This window comes from Sciurus carolinensis, chromosome 1 (assembly GCF_902686445.1).
Source record: "Sciurus carolinensis chromosome 1, mSciCar1.2, whole genome shotgun sequence".
NCBI classification, from domain to species: domain Eukaryota; kingdom Metazoa; phylum Chordata; class Mammalia; order Rodentia; family Sciuridae; genus Sciurus; species Sciurus carolinensis.
Window position 1 is genome coordinate 67632307 of NC_062213.1, and position 19211 is coordinate 67651517.

The 19211-nt window shown below is 32.8% G+C and overlaps 1 protein-coding gene across 7 annotated transcripts in view; it reads right to left on the reverse strand.

Moving 5' to 3' along the window:
• Cspp1 (centrosome and spindle pole associated protein 1) overlaps window positions 1-19211 on the reverse strand; it is a 126009-nt gene that overhangs the window by 32908 nt on the left and 73890 nt on the right. For 5 of the 7 annotated variants that reach the window (XM_047547476.1, XM_047547448.1, XM_047547468.1 and 2 more), the window contains 4 exons: window positions 13057-13209; window positions 9917-10029; window positions 4890-5039; window positions 4037-4183 (listed from right to left, as the gene is read on the reverse strand). In XM_047547476.1, coding sequence (XP_047403432.1) covers window positions 4037-4183; window positions 4890-5039; window positions 9917-10029; window positions 13057-13209 — 563 coding nt within the window. The remainder of the gene's footprint in view (window positions 1-4036; window positions 4184-4889; window positions 5040-9916; window positions 10030-13056; window positions 13210-19211) is intronic. The other 2 variants (XM_047547462.1, XM_047547453.1) reach the window with 1 other exon arrangement.

Consider the following 19211-nt stretch of genomic DNA (forward strand, 5'->3'; position numbering starts at 1 on the left):
ATATAAATCAACCTCTAAAATTTTTATCTTTTGTCACCAAAACTATCATAGATGAGGGAATTTTTCAGATCATGGTAGGGTTTTATGTCTCCATGGAAATGAGATTTCAGTTTACAGTGTATTAAAGCTTATAGCTTCCAACTTCATATGAAGGCATAAAACTCCCAAAAATATACAATAAATATTCTCTGTGGGAAAGAAGGAAGGAATCAAGGAATAAAAGGAGGGAAGAAAAGAAAGGAAGGAACCAAGATCAGAATGTCTTCATTTTGCGTGCCAGAAAATCATAAGTTAGTTTCATTGTTGATATTGATAAAATTAGAAATATATATATATATATATATATATATATATATATATATATGAGAAAGATTTTTTTAAAACCTATAGGTAATTTCAGGCTTAATTATAAAGATAATATAAACCTTCTAAAGAAGCATAAGGATGAAGTAAATGACCCATAGTCTATATAAAAAGAAAATAAATACTATCAAGGAAGCAAAACAAAATCATCAGAAATTAAGTTAATATGATCAAACTTACTGGTTATAATAAATATAAGTGGATTTAGCTATCCATGATTAAAAGGTAACTCTGAGGTTAGTATAAAAAATTTCAAACTAGTCAAGCACCAGTGGTGCATGCCTGTAATCCGAGCAGCTCATGAGGCCAAGGCAGAGGATGGCAAAGTTCAAAGTCAGTCTCAGCAACTTAGTGAGGCACTTAGAAACTCAGCAAGACCCTATCTCTAAATAAAACATAAAAAAAGGGCTGGGAATGTGGCTCAGTGGTTAAGCACCTCTAGGTTCAATCCCCACTACCCAAAAAAAAAACAAAAAATTCAAACTAAATAAATACACAAGCTAACTCAAAAAACAAAATATGGTGATACAGGATAAAAACTAAAGAATAGGCAAAAATATATATCATGAATATATAAATATAAAATATGACAGCTAGTAATATTAATTTCAGAATCAAGAAACAAAATTCATTAAATGGTATAAAGCTGATTTAAAACTTTATGGTACTTCACAATTCAACTAATAGCCATAAAAATTCCTTAAAAATATCATTTGTTAAACATAAGAAATCAGTAGAAACACAATTGTGGAAAACCAACAACTCTCATTTTTAATGATGGGTTTTATAATAAAAATTTCTCTGTATTTTCTGTCCAATTCTGCTGTGAACCAAAAACTTCTCTAAAAAGTAAACTTTATTAATAAATTAATGAGCAGACATTTGAATAAGGTTGAACAGCTATATTTATCCTAAGAAAGAAAACTATGCCTAATACTCCTAGAACACTGTAAATAAACAACACAAACCAAAAAATACAGATCTTTTAAATTCTCTTTTAAAGATCTTTCAACAAAATCCTGGATGTGTACACTTATCATTTCTATCACCATAAACCCTGGAATGAAATCAAACAGCACAGTTCAGCTTATCAGAAATGGCTCATATTATGAGTCAGTTATACATTGAACAGTATACCAAACCACATCCTTACACCAGAGAAATTCAAGTTTAAAGGAACCGTTTTTATACATTCAGCCTTAAACAAATAATGTTTAAATAAATATAAATTCCTGTAAACAATGCTCTTACACCAAATGGGCTAGACTTATAATGTAGACATAGGTTTTTCATAGTATGGTCTCCAGACCAACAACATCAAAACCTGAAAAGATAACTAAAATGCACATCTTTGAATCTCCCCCTCAGATTGCTTGCAGATGGGAATCCAGGAATGTGCATTTCTAACAAACCCCCAATGATACTCATACACACAAAGTTTTAAATTTAACTGTTAGTTTTAGCAAGGGTGTGAATTAGATTTTCTTAAAAGTCTATCACCAGGTGCAGTGGTACACCTGTAATCCCAGCAGCTCAGGAGGCTGAGGTAGGAAGATCATAAATTCAAAGCCAGCCCCAGCAAAAGTGAGATGCTAAGCAACTCAGTGAAACCCTGTCTCTAAATAAAACACAAAAAAGGGTTGGGGATATGGCTCAGTGGTCAAGTGCCCCTGAGTTCAATCCCTGGTACCTGCCACCCAAAAAAAAAGAGTCAATTATCTTTCTACAGAAGAAACCTCTAACAACTTTTATTCATGCACCTAACAGGGAATATCAGCCTTTTAAGTCAGCGATACAGTTTTCAAAAAACAGTTTATAGCAAACCACCGTTAATTTTTTAATAAATTTCCATTCTACAATGGAAAGTTGTATAAAACAGAATAAGAATGAATTACTAGGTAAATAAAAACAATGTTTCATTAAAATGAAATTCAAGTCCAATATTTTTATTAGTAGATTGAACAGACATAAAGTTACTTAGACAAGTTGTTAGAAAAGTTTCCAAACACTCTCAATTTCTACATTTAGTCTTACCATGAAAAGAACAAGTTCACAGAGTACTGGTCTGTAGACCACTCTTGGATTGTAATCACAAAAAAAACAAGACTGAGAATGTCTAAGGTAAATAAACACATTAAATTCACTGGGCAGAAAGAACTACCAAACCCCTCTCTCTCACCCTACACAAAACTCAACTCAAAATGGATCAAGGACCTAGGAATCAGACCAGAGACCCTGCACCAAATAGAAAACAAGTAGGCCCAAATCTTTATTCTGTGGGCTTAGGACCAGACTTCCTTAACAAGACCCCCACAGCGCAAGAAATAAAAACAAGAATCAATAAATGGGATGGATTCAAAGTAAAAAGCTTTTTCTCAGCAAAGGAAACAATAACGTGAAGAGAGAGCCTACAGAGTGGGAGAAAATCTTTACCACATGCACTTCAGACAGAGCACTAATCTCCAGGATATGTAAAGAACTCAAAAAACTTAACACCAAAAATTCAAATAATCCAATCAATAAATGGGCTAAGGAACTGAGCAGACATTTCACAACTGATCAACAAATATATGAATAGTAATTTCTAGTAATTAGAAATGCAAATCAAAACTACCCTAAGATTTCATCTCACTCCAATTAGAATGGTTATTATAAAAAATACAAGCAAAGGGTTGGAGAGATAGCTCAGCTGGTAGAGTGCTTGCCTTGCAAGCACAAGGCCCTGAGTTCGATCCCCAGTACCGCAAAAAAACAAAACAAAAAAACAAACAAACAAAAAAAATACAAGCAAAAATAGGTGTTGGCCAGGATGTGGGGAAAAAGGTACACTCACACATTGGTGGTGGGATTGCGAAGTGGAGCAGCCACTCTGGGAAGCAGTATGGAGATTCCTTAGAAAACATAGAATGGAACCACCATTTGACCCACTCCTTGGCCTATACCTGAAGGACTTAAAATCAACATACTACTACAGTGAAACAGCCACATCAATGTTTATAGCAGTTCAATTCACAATAGCTAGATTGTGGAACCAACCTAGGTGTCCATCAACAGATGAATGGATAAAGAAACTGGTATATATCCACAATGGAATATTACTCAGCCATAACAAATAAAATTATGACATTTGCATTGGATGGAGTTGGAGAATATCATGCTAAGTGAGATAATCCAATCCCAAAAATCAAAAGGCCAAATGTTTTCTCTGATAAGTGGATGCTGATATATAATGGAGGGGCTATGAATGGATTGAAATGGGCAGAAGGGAGTGAGGGGAGGGTTGTAGGGGTGGGAAAGACAGTGGAATGAGACAGACATCATTACCCTAGGTACATGTATGATTGCATGAATTGTGTGACTCTACATCATGTACAACCAGAGAAATGAAAAGTTGTACTCCATTTGTGTACAATGAATCCAAACGTATTCTGCTGTCATGTATAACTAAATACGACAAACAATAAAAAACAATATAAAAAAAGAAAGAAAGAACTACCACAGTATTAGCACCGCACACAGGAAGTTCAGTAATAATGCCCAAATTCAGTAGTTAGACAAAGAAGGCAAACACAAGCACCTCTCTTCTTTCTCCCCTTTTCTAACAACTCGACAATTCTCACAGTGCATATGGGTTAATGTATGGATTTGACTGACATTTTTGTCTGAAACTTACCTTTGTTTCTTCTCCAACCATATTTTCTCTTTCATAGTAGTGCTGAAGTTGCAAGTTATGTCTTTCCTCTTCTTCTTTCTTCTTTCTTTCTGCTTCTTTTCGTCTTTCTTCAGCTAAACGAATGAGCTCTTCATTTTTTAACCTTTGCTTTAAAATTAAGAGAAAAATATACACTTCATACATACATTCTAGACTTTATTAAAAAATTTGCAAGAATGGTATGAATCTACATTGTGTACAACCATAGAAACGAAATTATGTACCCAATTTGTATACAATGAATCAAAATGCAGTCTGTAAAAAATTAAAAGCTAAATAAAAATAATAATAAAAAAAATTTGCTACCTTATTTGCCTGAAATATAGGTAAAACTGAAGCTGTAGAAGACATAAAATAAAGAAGCTGTCTGCTTAATAAAGTACCTTTCTGACATCTTCAATCAGCTTATAGCTTCCCCCCGCCCAATACTTGGCTTTGAACCAGGAGCACTCTACTACTGAGTTACACCCATAGCCATTTTTTATTTTATATTTTCAGATAGGCTCTCACTAAGTTGCTGAGGCTGGACTTCACTTGTAATCCTCCTGCATCAGTCTGAGTAGTTGGCATTGCAGGTGTACATCACTTTGTCTGGCCAGCCTATAACTACAGTTTGACTAAAAGAATGATGTATCACTTAAATTAGTTTTCACCTCAATAAAATAATATCCAGTGAATGGATACCAATCTGATATTTTGTAAATGTACTTCAAGACTATTCTCCCTTATAAGTAACTAACAAACATCTTTTCAAGTCAAAATAACAATTTCACATTCAGTTAAGTAGTAAAATAGAGTAGGAGGAAAATTGTACCTCCTCCTCTTTCTCCCTTTTCTTTTCCTGTTCCTCTTCATACTCTTGCTGAATTCGTGCTCTCTGTTCTGCAAGCCGTTTTTCTTCTTTTTCTTCTGCAATTTTCAGTCTCTCTCGCTCAGCTTCCTCTCTTTGTTTCTTTTCTTCAATCTAAAGAATAAACAATTTTTATTTTTAAAAACTATTAAAAAGTCAGTGCTGATCCATAGTCGGGTGGGGGTAGGGAAGAATGAAGGAACTTTGGATTATACAGAGGGGAATGAGGAGAGGGGAGGGGATGGGTGGAGTGGTGGAGTTGGGAAGGACAGTACAATGAGACAGACAATATTACCCTATATACATGTATGATTACACTACTGGTGTGATGTACAGCCAGAGGAATGAGAAGTTATGCTTCATTTGTGTACAATGTGTCAAAATGCATTCTACTGTCATGTATAACCAACTAAAACAAATTAAAAATTTTTTTAAAAAGTCAGACTAGCACTTTTTCCTGGTATCCTACAAATTCAACACTTATACCCTGTGTTTACAAGTTCCTAAAAAGTTCCTAAATTTTCCAGTTTCCTATATCTTATTAACAAGGCTGCATGATGTACTATTAAAAGCTATGAGTTAAATTCCAGTTTCAAATATTTATAGACTGTGTGTAAAGAAATTATCTTGTCCTCAGTATTCTCATCTGATGAGTTAATATCTACACCTCAAAGAAGTGCTCAAGAATGAAAGTGAAACAATGTAAGCAGCATAAAAATCCTTTCTATATAGAAGGCACTCAGTAAATATTCATGATTTTCATGATTATATTATTCTATAATGATTGCCACTATTATATCTCAAAGTTCTTGTATTTGATTACTATTCTCAAACAGTGAAATTAATGTTTTAGTTATGTGTGTGTGTGTGTGTGTGTGTGTGTGTGTGTGTGTAAACACACGATAACTCATTTCCCCAAGATGTTCTTTTCTCCTTTTCTACCTACTGGTAGGTTAACAAAGAAAAAAACAAACACCTAAACTAAATCTTTTAGAGTGAAAGATGATATTTAGAACTCAAAGATTCAGAATTAAGTCTCATTTTGAGTGCTACCTAGAACCTGTAGTGCTGAGTTGGGGAGAATACTGTAAGGCATAGTCTAAGATCTAAAGGGAAGAGAACCTTAAGAGAGTCCATACCTTCCATGAACGAGGTAAGGAAGATGGTAACATGAGTGTCAGGTATTCATGATTCTGGTTTAAGATTATGAAAAGAGTTGTAATTCTCAGCTATGGGTTATGGTTGTTCATATTATTTTTATTTTCTGCATCTCCTCTAGTTTCAAGGTTGCTCTACCTAGTGCTGACAATTTTTTGAATAATGAGAACTGTCTCACATGTAACATGTTTTCATATACCTGAAACATTTTCTAACATTTATCACACTATTAAATATGTACAAGTCTAGTATTTAGTAGTAAGCAATGTGCAGGGGATCTTTTATTCAAATACAACATACCTAGACAAAGCACCATTTATGATCCCAAAAACCTCATAAACAACCCTTCTTCTTACTCCATGAAAATAAGCAGGCTTACATGGTTGCTTCTCCATCAAAATCAAGTATCAGTTTATAAACTATGAATGCATCACACATCTAATAAATGCAAAGTTTAATGCCAACAGGAAAGCTAAACAGTACTTCAATAGAAAGAGGAAAAACATCTTCTAGGTCATGCTTTTCAAACTATAACAACAAAGTACTTCTGGGGTTCTGCAAATACTTTGTTAAAATTTTTAATCTTATTAAATTTAAGTTTTTAAATTTATGTTTACAGCTGTAATTAAAACATCAAACATGCTTGGGAGACTGAGTCAGGAGGATCGTGAGTTCGAAGTCAGCCTCAGCAAAAAAGCAAGGCACTAAGCAACTCAGTGAGACTTTGTCTCTAAATAAAATATAAAATAGGGCTGGGGATGTGGCTCAGTAGTGAAGTGCCCGTGAATTCAATCTCCAGTACCAAAAAAAAAAAATTTTAACACAAGTATTAATGATTTTAACAGCATGAAGGTTTCTTGAGCTATTATTATTTATTTATTTATGCAGACTGTGGACTAAAGTGTCTCTTACCATCTTTATGCAAAAATTTAAACATTTTAGAACACTTATTTTGACATTTCAGTTTGGCAACTTCCTGTCTGATAATGCATATTGTAAATAGTAATAATAAACACCATTTAGCTATTTTATATTTTCTTAGAATTTTGTTAGATTTTGCTTGGTGGGGGGAAATATTTTAAGAGACTACAGGGGGAAAAAAAAAAACTGTGAAAACCACCATATGAGAGCAATCTATTCACAGACACACTGAGGGTAGGAAAACTGAAAACTGAAACTAATACAATCAAACTTTTCTCCACATAATCACATCTACCACGTAATTGCCACACCCTATTTTTTTTCAGTCTCAAAATTGGCTTATGACCTTTCATCTCATAATCATTGCATGGTATAATTCTGTTCCTCAACCACTTAAAAGGTAAACAGCACAATGTATTCACCAGTGGTATATGATGCTCAGTTGTCTTCTCATACACTATGAACCATAAGCCTAGAACTCTCAACACGACCACACTGTCAGTATATTTCAAAAGTCAACTAGTGTGGTTTATTTAGAGCACTAAAGCACTAATGCTAAGCACATCTTATAAGAGTGCCCCTGGGAACATGTCAGATAATGAAACCAATAAAAGCAGTACAGAATCTTTGGACAAACAGGATTAAATTTTCTAAGTCCATACTACAAGAAATCAGTAAATTTTCTTAAGTATAATATTCTGACTCTAATGCACAAGTCAATAACAGTGTTTATTAAACATGTGTATCAATTTGGACTATTCAATTCTAACATATGTTCATGAGAATATTCCATGCATCCTAATGTTGCACAAGACAGTTTACTAATAGGTAATTTTTTTTGGTACTACTTTGAGACAGGGTCTTACAAAGTTGCTCAGCACCTCAATAAATGCTGAGGCTGGCTTTGAACTCACAATCCTCCTGCCTCAGCCTCCTGAATCGCTGGGATTACAGGCGTGCACCACTGCGCCTGGCATAATAGATGATTTTTAAGTAATACTAGAATAATTTTAAAAAAAAAGCTTCACAATCATGATCACACCACTTTTTTGCAAAAAAAAAAAAATGTATGAAATCTGCAATGATTTGCAGTGAAATATGGTACTAGTAGTTTTTTCAAAGTGAAAGACTTCCTACAAATCCCTAGAAATATAAATGTGGTACCTACAAATATGACACCTGAAGTCAAGAGACTTGGCTTCAAGCACTGGCCTCACAACTCTGTCACCATGGACAAGTCTGATAGTCTATGTATCAGTTGTATATATTAAAACAGAGATGATATGATCTTTCCTCAGAGAGTTTTGAAGTTTAATGAGATACTACATGCAAAACAGTACCTTATAAACAATAAAGAAGTTATACAACTGGCAGATATTGGGAGGGGGTTAAATTGTACTTTAGACCATGGTTAAGACTTGCTAAATAAACTCTAGAAACTTAAATTTTGACTTGTTGTCATCATCATAGGCAATATAGCACAAGGTACTTTAAGTTCAACAGATGATTCTATATCCTCAGCAGTGTTACCAACTTGAGAGGCCAATACCTTTGTGATCTCTGATGCCATTCTATCACATTACAATATCCATATCCTGTCATTCCTTAGAAAGGCCTTTTCATTCATTTCACCATTAGTGCTCTAGTAAAATAACCCAGGTTTTCGTCTTTTCAATCTCTTATTAACACATAAACATTAATGCCAGATCAACCATTCTTAAAGACTATACTTATTATGTTATTGCTGTATTTAAGAGTTCACAATAATTATGATTAGAAAGATGACATGTTGGAATGTAATCTGTTTAAGAGGCATCTATTTAAGAGGTTAGGACTAAATTTGATACCCTTAAATGTCAGGCTAAGGGGTCTATACATTTTAGAAAAGTCACTACCAGATTTTGAGTAAAGAAAAATAGCTATGGCTGGGCATGGTGGCTCACACCTGTAATTCTTACTACTCAGAAGGCCAAGGCAAGAGAATCACAAGTTCAAGGTCAGACTGGGCAACTTAGCATGACCTTGTCTGAAAATAAAAAGGGCTGGGGGTACAGCTCAGAGGTAGAGCAGAGGCCCTAGGTTCAATCCCCAGCACCACAAAAATTAAAAAATAAAATGATAAAGAAAAGAAAAATAGGTGTGAAAAGTTGTATCAAAGGAAGATAAACAAGGCAATAGGATTAATCTGACACTGGCGTGTAAACATGGGTGTGGATGAGAATGAAGTAAGGAAAGACGAAACTAGGTCCTTTATGGGCAAGCACCTCATTCATCTCAGACTCCAGTTCTAGTATACAACATAAGGGCAGACAGTGTGGAGTTCAGTAAGTCCATTCACCTAAGAAATAGTAATGCTTAAGTGAGCATTTCTACTATTTTAAATGCCATTTGCTTATATACAAAATGGAGCACATAATTATAAAAGTTGATTATCTTACATCTGATTTTCATTTATTTTCAATTTGTACTAATGAGTCCAGAATATCTCCCCCAACTAAAATTGCCTTCTGAAATCAATAAAATGGGTTGGTTGTTCAAAAAAAAAAATATATATATATATCAAATCATTGGGAAAATTTATAAATGTATATAAAGATTCATTCTATGCAGAGTAGATAATATTTGAGTGCATTTTTGAAATCTCAGCATTCTTTGATTTAATAACCAATGGCCTAATAAAGTTTAGAAAATATAAGCCAACTACTATATATAAAATATCTCCTTTTTCAGATATAGCTGAAGTAATAATGTAATTTTAATACTACCTATATTTAATATAAATTAGATATTTTAGATAATTACATGGCATTTTAGAACTGAAAATGTATCCTGTGGATAAAAATAATCTCGACAAGATTAGTTTGTCAGAATTCTTACAGAACTTTTAAACTATGATCAAATAAACCTTTCACCTGAAAACGAAGAAAATTCTTGTATAATTCTTGCTGTTTAATCTGAAGATCAGTTGGAGGTTCACAAAATATATTTCCCCGAGCAAAAGGAGAGCTCTGTGTTTGCACATGACCTTGAAAAAGACATTTTACAAAAACATACTATTAGAAAAATGTAAAAGTTAAAGAATGAAAAATCTGATAATCAACCCTTATTTAGGAAAGCTGTGCTAAATACAGAATCCAGAGGAAAATCCAAAGAGGAAAGCTGAGATTAGAATCTGAAGACCAGATGAAAAGTATAAATAAAAAGAAAAATGGTAAGACTATAACTAATTAATAGTTGAAAATAATATTACAGCTATAATAGCAAAAGACACTACAGAAATGTAAAAGCTAAGCCTGAACAACTCTCATCACAGAAAAGGCTATAAACCAGAATTAAGAGGAAAAAATACATATTTAAATTCTTATACAGTTGAATACCCTATACTTAAGAATAGTTCTTAATCACAAATTAAAGTGTATTATATACACAAAGTTTTCTAAATTGTTTTTAAAAATAGGTAATTCCAAAATTCTTCCCAACCGTAATTTAAATATAGGATACCAAGTCAGCTATAAGACATTTTTAACAAATCACAGCAAGTCTTAATCATTTTAACAGTTTTTATTTTAAAAACTATTGAATTAGTGGGATATAAACATAAATAATAAATTTTTTATTATTTTATCTATAAATATTATTATTATATATTCTTGAAGGGAAAAATTATTTCATAAAAGAAATTTAAAGAAGTAATTATCTCCCAGGAATCTGATTGCAAACATTAAAAAATGGCATTTAAGCCTCATATAACTTTATATTATTTTTGAGTTACTAACTCATTCTTTACACCATCAATCCAAAGTATGTATTTCCCTGACTTGTGTCATTTTGTATAGGCAGATTGTTTCGCAGTTAACCTGTCATTCAAGCCTACTTTATCCTCGTATTTAAATTTATTAATGTTTATTTTAATAGATCAGCAGAAAGCCAAACTTAAACATCACACTTTTTTCCCCCACTAGAAAATGTTTCTAATGAAAACATAACCAAACATACACCTTGAAGGTTCTTTTAAATCTTATACAGTGGTGGGAAAGCTGATGAACAAAACAAAATTGAGTGTCATCTTTCATCCTGATGTTCACTCTCATTCTAAACCTTTGAGGGCAACTAATGAAGAAATATCCAAGACATAGAAAATAAGTTCTTTTAGAAATAACTTTAAAAATAAAATAATATGGAAACATTTACCCAATGTAAAGAAAATAGAATGTATCTAGGCATGATAGTAAGCCAGAAAGTTAATTTAAGCCAAATTAGCATTAGATCTTATAAATAGTAGCTAATATAAAAACCGTAAATTTAAAAAAGAAAAAAAGAACATTATGTAAGGCCTCAAAAACAGGCCTAATAAAGACAAAACATCACAAGATAAGGAACCTTAAACATACATTAGAACATTCAATTTTCAGATATATTCCAAGTTCCCTAAGGCCTTTAAAAAATACTAAATGGCACATATGTATATGTAAGCACACATGTATGTGTAGATGTATAAATACACATATATACACACACTATATATACGGCATAGAAAAAATTAGGTGGTTTTGGATAGTTCTTGCATGTAGAAGGTTTATTTTAGGCTAATTCTCAGGGAAACAAAGTTGAATTTAGGGGGTTTTCAATTCATAAAACAGGAAATTTTAAACATTTTATGATTTTTATAAATGATTTTTAGAAATAAAGCATCTCTAGCAACACTACCAGCACAGAAACCTGGTAGTAGGAAAGAAAGGCCATAGACAACAAATTCAATTATCAGTCTTATACTCCTGCAAAAGAATCATGGAAACTGTTGATTTTCCAAATGTTTTTCCTGGGTGAGCAGATCTAGATGCCTGAAAGTGTAATTACTAATAAAGAATAAGTTCTAGGCTAAGACAGAACTACAAACAATACATGGTATGGAAGGAAAGGATAAAGATCTGTAGCACTGAGATCTCAATAAAGACTACTAAAAGTAGCAGCAAATGAAGAAGAGAAAAACACTAAGCCAAAATTCTCTTAGCAGCAATAATATGAAAAAGTGTTTTAATGTTCCCACTACACTACACACTGAATTACTACAGAGTAAAAGAGTAAAATTAATAATTTCATAAAATTAAAGATTCCAATTTAAGTGCTCCAAAAATCCAAATTGGACCCAAAGGCCAAAACTCTACTGTGGATCAAAGAGAGTATTTTTTTTTTTCTCTTAATTAGAGATCAAACAATGGAACAGGTTTTCCACAAAAACAGCACAGAACCCATCTCCTAAGGTGTTCTATAAGTTATAAAAATTTTATTAGGAAAACATCCTAATATAAAGTTATTTTCTAGGCTATAATCAAAACTTCTGTGCAGGTACAAAAGGAGAATTTGGTGGTAAATAAATGGTTACTTTTATAAACATCAAAATATAATGCAAGGTGGGATATTCTATATATTTCTTTTGACTCTTAAATATATTAAATACTTTCATATATACTGGATAAAAGAAAATGACAACTTTTTCTAGCAAGTCATAAAAGAGGTATTTAATAATTTCAACATATAGAAATTTTGTTATATTATTTCACAGTAAAGCAAATATATTTGGTTAAGAAAGAAGTCTGTGATCAGATATTAAATTTTTAATTACTTCTTTTTCTTTGGTACTATGATTTTACAAGGGAGAGTAAGTGATCACTAAAATAAGCAAAAAAATAATTTGTAAAATTTATCATAAAATACCTGATACCTTCTCACTAAAGCAGTCACTGATATAAGAAGCAAATTGTATGTGTAAAAACTGTTTGATTTTAAGAACTTCTCCCAATTAGTAAAATTAAAAGGTTAGCAGCAACTGAAGTAGAGAAAAAACAGTATTAAAAACCAACATTTCCCTAATTCAACTTTTTTCAAAATTACTAAGAAGAAAGGTATAATATTCTGACTCAAATGAACCAAATTTTCAAAATCACATCAAGAATTGTGTCAAAGAACAGAAGAGAAATGTTACTGAACAACTTTAGAAATGTAAAAAAAAAAAAAAAAAAAAGAAAGAAAAAAATAGAATGTGATTAAAAACCTGAGTTTTTATTTCCAGAATCTTCTATGTTCTCAGCATTTGAAGTGGCTAAATTTTGGTCTAGAGATACAACAGCCCTTTTATCTTCATATGTTCTTGCATCTGGGTTATGGTAGGCATCTATATTTTGTCTGTGCATCCTATTCAAATCAGCTGAGAGGGAAAAATAAGCCATTTATTTCAATTAATTTACTGGTAGCTTAATACATTTTTTTTAAAATAGGGAATCAGAGAAAAACAGCAATAAGACAAAGCTGGGAATGACTCAATGATATGTTGTTGCTCTGAAAACAGAAACAAAATTATCAAAACTAAGGTTTTCAAAGGATAACCCTGTAAAATAAACTCAAAATTAGTAGAAAAATTAAGGATACATAAATCTCTGACATTCCATACAAGTCATATTAACATCGTTACTTTATAAAGTAGAATTTAATATAGAATAAATGTAGCAATAATTCAAAATACTTCATAGTGAAATTAATTCACCCCAAATCATCAACTATCCTAATGAAAAAAACACATACTCATATGGATTGTGGAATGTACCCACAAATTTTTTGACAGTCTTTCCTCAAAAGGTGGAACTCAATTATCTTCCCCTTTAGGGTCAAAAAGAGTTAGTAACTCACTTGTTTTTTGTTTTTGTTTTTGTTTTTTGGGGGGAAGGGACATGGGGATTGAAATCAGACACATTTTACCACTGGTAAAGCCACATTCCTGGCCCTTTTTAATTTTTATTTTTTTGGGGGAATACCGGGGACTGAACTCAAAGGCACTTGACAACTGAGCCACATCCCCAGCCTTATTTTGTATTTAATTTAGAGACAGAGTCTCACTGAGTTGCTCAGCACCTTCCTTTTGCTGAGGCTGACTTTGAACTCGTTATCCTCCTGTCTCAGTCTCCCAAGCTGCTGCCAGTCCTTTTTAAAATTTATTTATTTATTTTTTGGGGAGAGGGTACTGGGGATTGAACTCAGGGGCACTCAACCACTACGCCACATCCCCAGCCCTATTTTGTATTTTATTGAGAGGGTCTCACTGAGTTGCTTAGTGCCTCACCATTGCTAAGGCTGGCTTTGAACTCACAATCCTCTTGACTCAACCTCCCAAGCCACTAGGATTACAGGCATGTGCTACTGCGCCTGGCCCTTTTTTAAACTTTGAGACATGGTCTAAGTTGCTGAGGTTGGTCTCAAACTTGTGATCTTCCTGTCTCAGCCTTCTAGGTCGCTGGGGTTATAAGCATACACCATCATGCCTAGTGTAACTCACTTATTATCACTAGATACTGAAGAAATTATGGTACATGACTTCCAAGACCACACAATAAGAAGACATGGTTTCCACCTTGTATGATCTATGGATCACTTGCTCCAAAAAAAGCCAAATGCCAAATAATGACACTGAAAGAGCCCTATGGAGAGGTTCATATGGCAAGGAACTAAGGACCCCTGCGCCATGTGAGGGAGTCAGATAGGAAATGGGTCAAATTATGGACCACTCACAAATTATGGATCCACAAAACTACAAGATAGTAAGTGTTTATTATTTTAAAACACTAAGTTTTGGGGTGGTTTTCCACACAGTAATAGATATTTAATAAACATAGCGAAAGTCTGAGCACCTACAACTGGGCCAAACAACCCCTCAATCTCAGCAACATACCTGAATGTTTACAGAGCTCAATGATTACAGTCTTCAATGATTTCTGAGAATGGAATAAAGATAATTGGTCATATTTTTGATACATGTTATAACTTGTATGTGAAAAACAAAAGATGATGAAGAAGAAGTAATAAGGAAATGGAAAGAACCCAAATAAACATAATAAATCTCAATTATGGCAGCAGTTGAAATAAATTCTATGAAGACAATGTAAGAAACACTGAAGAGGCAGAACTCATACATTGGATTTATTAACTAATAGATACAGGGAGTCAAAAAGATTTCATTCATGTCTTTTAGTTTGAATACTATATTATGATGCCCTTTAACAGAACATGACAAGTAAAGATGAACTTGACTTGAAAAGTTGTTTGTTTTGCATGCTAGGTATAAATAATCCCCCAAACATAAAAGGTACAGAGATGCCAAGGCAGGCTGGAAATGAAGTTTTAAAGTGATCAGAGGCAGAGAAGGCAATTTGAAGATCATCTGTAGAAAAGACGCAAGGAGTGACATGGGAGAGAACAGAAGAGATGACGGGGAAAGAATGGATGATAGGATGATCATATTTATCAAGGTGCACATGAGGTCAGAAAATAGTCCTTAGAAGAAAGATCATGGACCAGCTGGGAAGAGTCTAAACAGGTTCAAGATGCACATCCAACAGATATTAACTGAAGAAAAAGCAGCAACTCAGAGAATGCAGAGGACCTGAAGGAACTGTCAACTCCAGATCAAAGAGGATATGGTCTAAGTAAAAACCATTAAATTGAAATAAGGACAATTATTTTTTAAAATGTAGCATCAGAAAGGGGTAGAAACTACAGTCATTATAGCTTTAGCAATAAGAAGACAGTAAATGACACCAAAAGTCTTTGAATATGTTTCATATGATAAAGAGAAGTAGCATGATGAGCAGAATATCTGTGTTTAAGAACACAAGTTTACTAAGCATGTTCAGAGACAGAAAGGAAGAAATGAATGGAAAAACAAAACGCAAAAGAGAAGGGACTGGGTAAAATGACAGAGAAAAGATGACTGCAAAAAAACTCCAAAGTGCCAAGGATTGGAAAGGGGCAGGTAGGTGATCCTGAAATCACCCCCAAATCCAGAGATCTATTAGAATATGGGAGGAGAATAAAAAAAGAAAATGATGGGAAAGTCAAGGTCATGGGCTAATAACTGTGGTCCTACAGTTGTTCAAAAATGAAACAAAATAACTTGAAAATAATTCCAATTCACTAGAACAGCATAAGTAATGGCCTATGGAAATGAGAAGTTCATTGTAAATAATATTACCCACAATATTCTTCTATTTTTTTCTATTATCAGACTTCAGTAGAGCAAGTTCACTCCTTCCAGTTTGACACACAGAGTTCTACTGTAAACCTAGAGAATGCTTAGGAAATGCAATCTCATTTTGATAGTCACCTATACAAAGTACACATTAAAAGATAAATATTCCATAAGTAAGCAAACACTAATAAAACTTCAAAATCAATAACATAATGTACTGTTTTGATTATATATGCACCTCTCGTTTAGCGTGCTATTCAATGTATTTTATATAAAAAGATTTCATCAGAATATATAATTATTATTCAACATTTAAAAATCAGATTTAACAATCAAGATAAATTCATACTGCTTTTTATTAAAAAAAATTGTCCATCTATTGACCACTCCTTGTCTATGTATGTGAAGTAGTAAAATAAAAGGTTTGAAATCAATCAAAAAGTGAAAGAAAGGAAAAAGGTACTCTTCTGGGCAAGAGTGTAATTTGCTAGCTGTGAACACTGGACTTAAATAGAATTCATTTAAAATAAGACTATCAGCATAAGAATAATTTTAAAACAAAAACAACAGCAAACAAACAAAGTCACAGATTCATGTGTGGAAAAATAATTCTACTTGAACAATTTACCAGACTAGGGCTAAACTATATGATCTTACAGATAAATTACATATAAATTGTACTTAATTTTTTCATTATTTATTTTATTTTATAATTTTTATTTTTTGTGAATCTAAATGAACACTTCAAAATTAAAACTAACTTTACAAATCAGGTGCTACTCTTTATACTTCGGTGGAAGTAAGAACTAAAACATTTAAAGAAAATGGCTGTAATATATGTTATAATATTATTAGAAGCCCCAAAATTTCAGTAATCCATGGCTGGCATATAAACTCCTTTGTAATCAGTTAATTCAGAGAGTCAAGCAAAATTGCTACCTCTGACACTACTAATATTTTGAAATTAACCTAATTTAAAGTATAAAACATATATAATAATAAATATAGAAATTGTATATGTACATACACATATATTTAAGAGAAAAAAAATCAAAGATCACAATTTCTAAAATGAGTAAAAATCTAACTGGTGCTCCATGAAATAAATCTCACAAATTTAAAATCAATGAGATCACAAAAAGTATATTCTCTGAACAAAAAACAGAATAGACTACAAGTGAAAAAAAGAAATCTCTTTGGAATTTTTCTAAAATTCTCTTCCAAATAACTGATTGGTCAAAGAAAAATCACCAAGAAAATCAGAAAATTAAATTGAGTGAAAATAAGAATGCAATAAACCAAAATTTGTGAGCCACAGATAAAGAAATGAGAAATTTGTAGCATACTGAAATGCACAGAAAATATATAAGGTCTCAAATCATAATCTAAGCTCCCACATTAAGAAATCAGAAAAAGAAAAGCAAGCATAAAGTAAAATAAAAGAAGAAAACGGTAAAGATAAGAACAAAAATCAAGGAAACAGAAAAGAACAGTAAAGAATGTCAGTAAAACTGAAGCTGGTTCTATGAAAAGATCAATAAATGATACTCCTCTGGCCAAACTGACTCAGGAAAAAAACATGAGAAAATATACAAATTAAAATATCAGGAATGAATGAAGAGCCATCACCACAAAATCTATAGACATTTAAAAAATAGAGGAAAGTTATGAACAACTTTATGCCAATAAATTTGAAAACTAGATGAAATGAAAGCAATCAAGAACACAAAGAGAAAGAGCCTACAGAATGGGAGAAAATCTTTCCTACCTACACCTCAGATCAGGACATATAATGAACTCAAAAGCTTAACACCAAAAATATAACCCAATCAATAAATGGGCAAAGGAACTGAACAGCCCTTTCTCAAAAGAAGAAATATGAATGTCAATAAATAAATGAACCGGGCATAGTGGTGCATGCCTATAATCCCAACAACTGAGGAGGCTGAGACGGAAGGATAGGGAGTTCAAAGTCAGCCTCAGCAATATCGAGGCACTAAGCAACTCAGTGAGACCCCACTGAGTGCCCCTGAGTGCAATCCCCAGTACCAAAAGAATAAATAAATAAATGAAAAAAATGTTCAACACCTCTAGCAATCAGAGGAATGCAAATTAAAACTACACTGAGATTCCATCTCACTGCAGTCAGAATGGCCATTATCAAGAATACAAGTAAAAACAACTGTTCGCAAGAATGTGGAGAAAAAAGGAACGCTCATACATTGCTAGTAGGACTGCAAACTGGTGCAACCACTCTAGAAAGCAGTATGAAGATTCCTCAGAAAACTTGGAATGGAACCACCATTTGACCCAGTTATCCACTCCTCGGCATATACCCAAAAGATTTTAAATCAGCATACTACAGTGACACAGTCACATCAATGTTTACAGCAGCACAATTTACAACAGCTAAGCTATTTTAACCAACCTAGACGCCTATCATAAATGGATAAACTATGGTACATATACACAATGGAATATCACTCAGCCATAAAGAAGAATGACTTTATGACATTTGCCAAGAATTGGATCTTAAGATACAGATAGATTTGACAAAAGAGACAAACAGGTAGGAACTATCACAGACTGTGCAGGAGACTAAAGAAGACATGAAAACTAAATGCAAGATAGGATCTTAGACTAGAGCCTGGAATAGAATGAGGACATTAGGGGAAAAACAAGTAAAAATCCAAATAAGGTCTATAATTTCATTAGTAATATTGTACCAATGTTAATTTCTAGTTTTGATCATTGTGCCATGATTATATAATGTAAAAACATTAGGGGGAATTGGTGTTCTTCATATTCTTTGCAACTGTTCTGCGAGTCTTAAAATTATTTCTCAAAAAAAAATTCTTAAATTATCACCATACACTTAATAGAATGGCAAAATTTTAAAGATGCACAAATCCAAATGCTAATGAGGATTCAAAGCAGTTGGAAGTTTCATGTTTTTCTGGCAGGAATAATAAAAGGCACAACCAATTTGGAAAATGGTCTGGCAATTTTGTACAAACTTAAACACACCTAACTATACAACCTGAGGAGCCCATTCCAAGCATTTAAAAGAGAAATGAAAACTTAAATTCACAGAGAGACTGGTAAGTAAATGTTTGTAACAGTTTTATTCATAAAGATTTAAAATAGAAATAATCCAAATGCTCATCAACCGGTATGGGGATAAACAATTG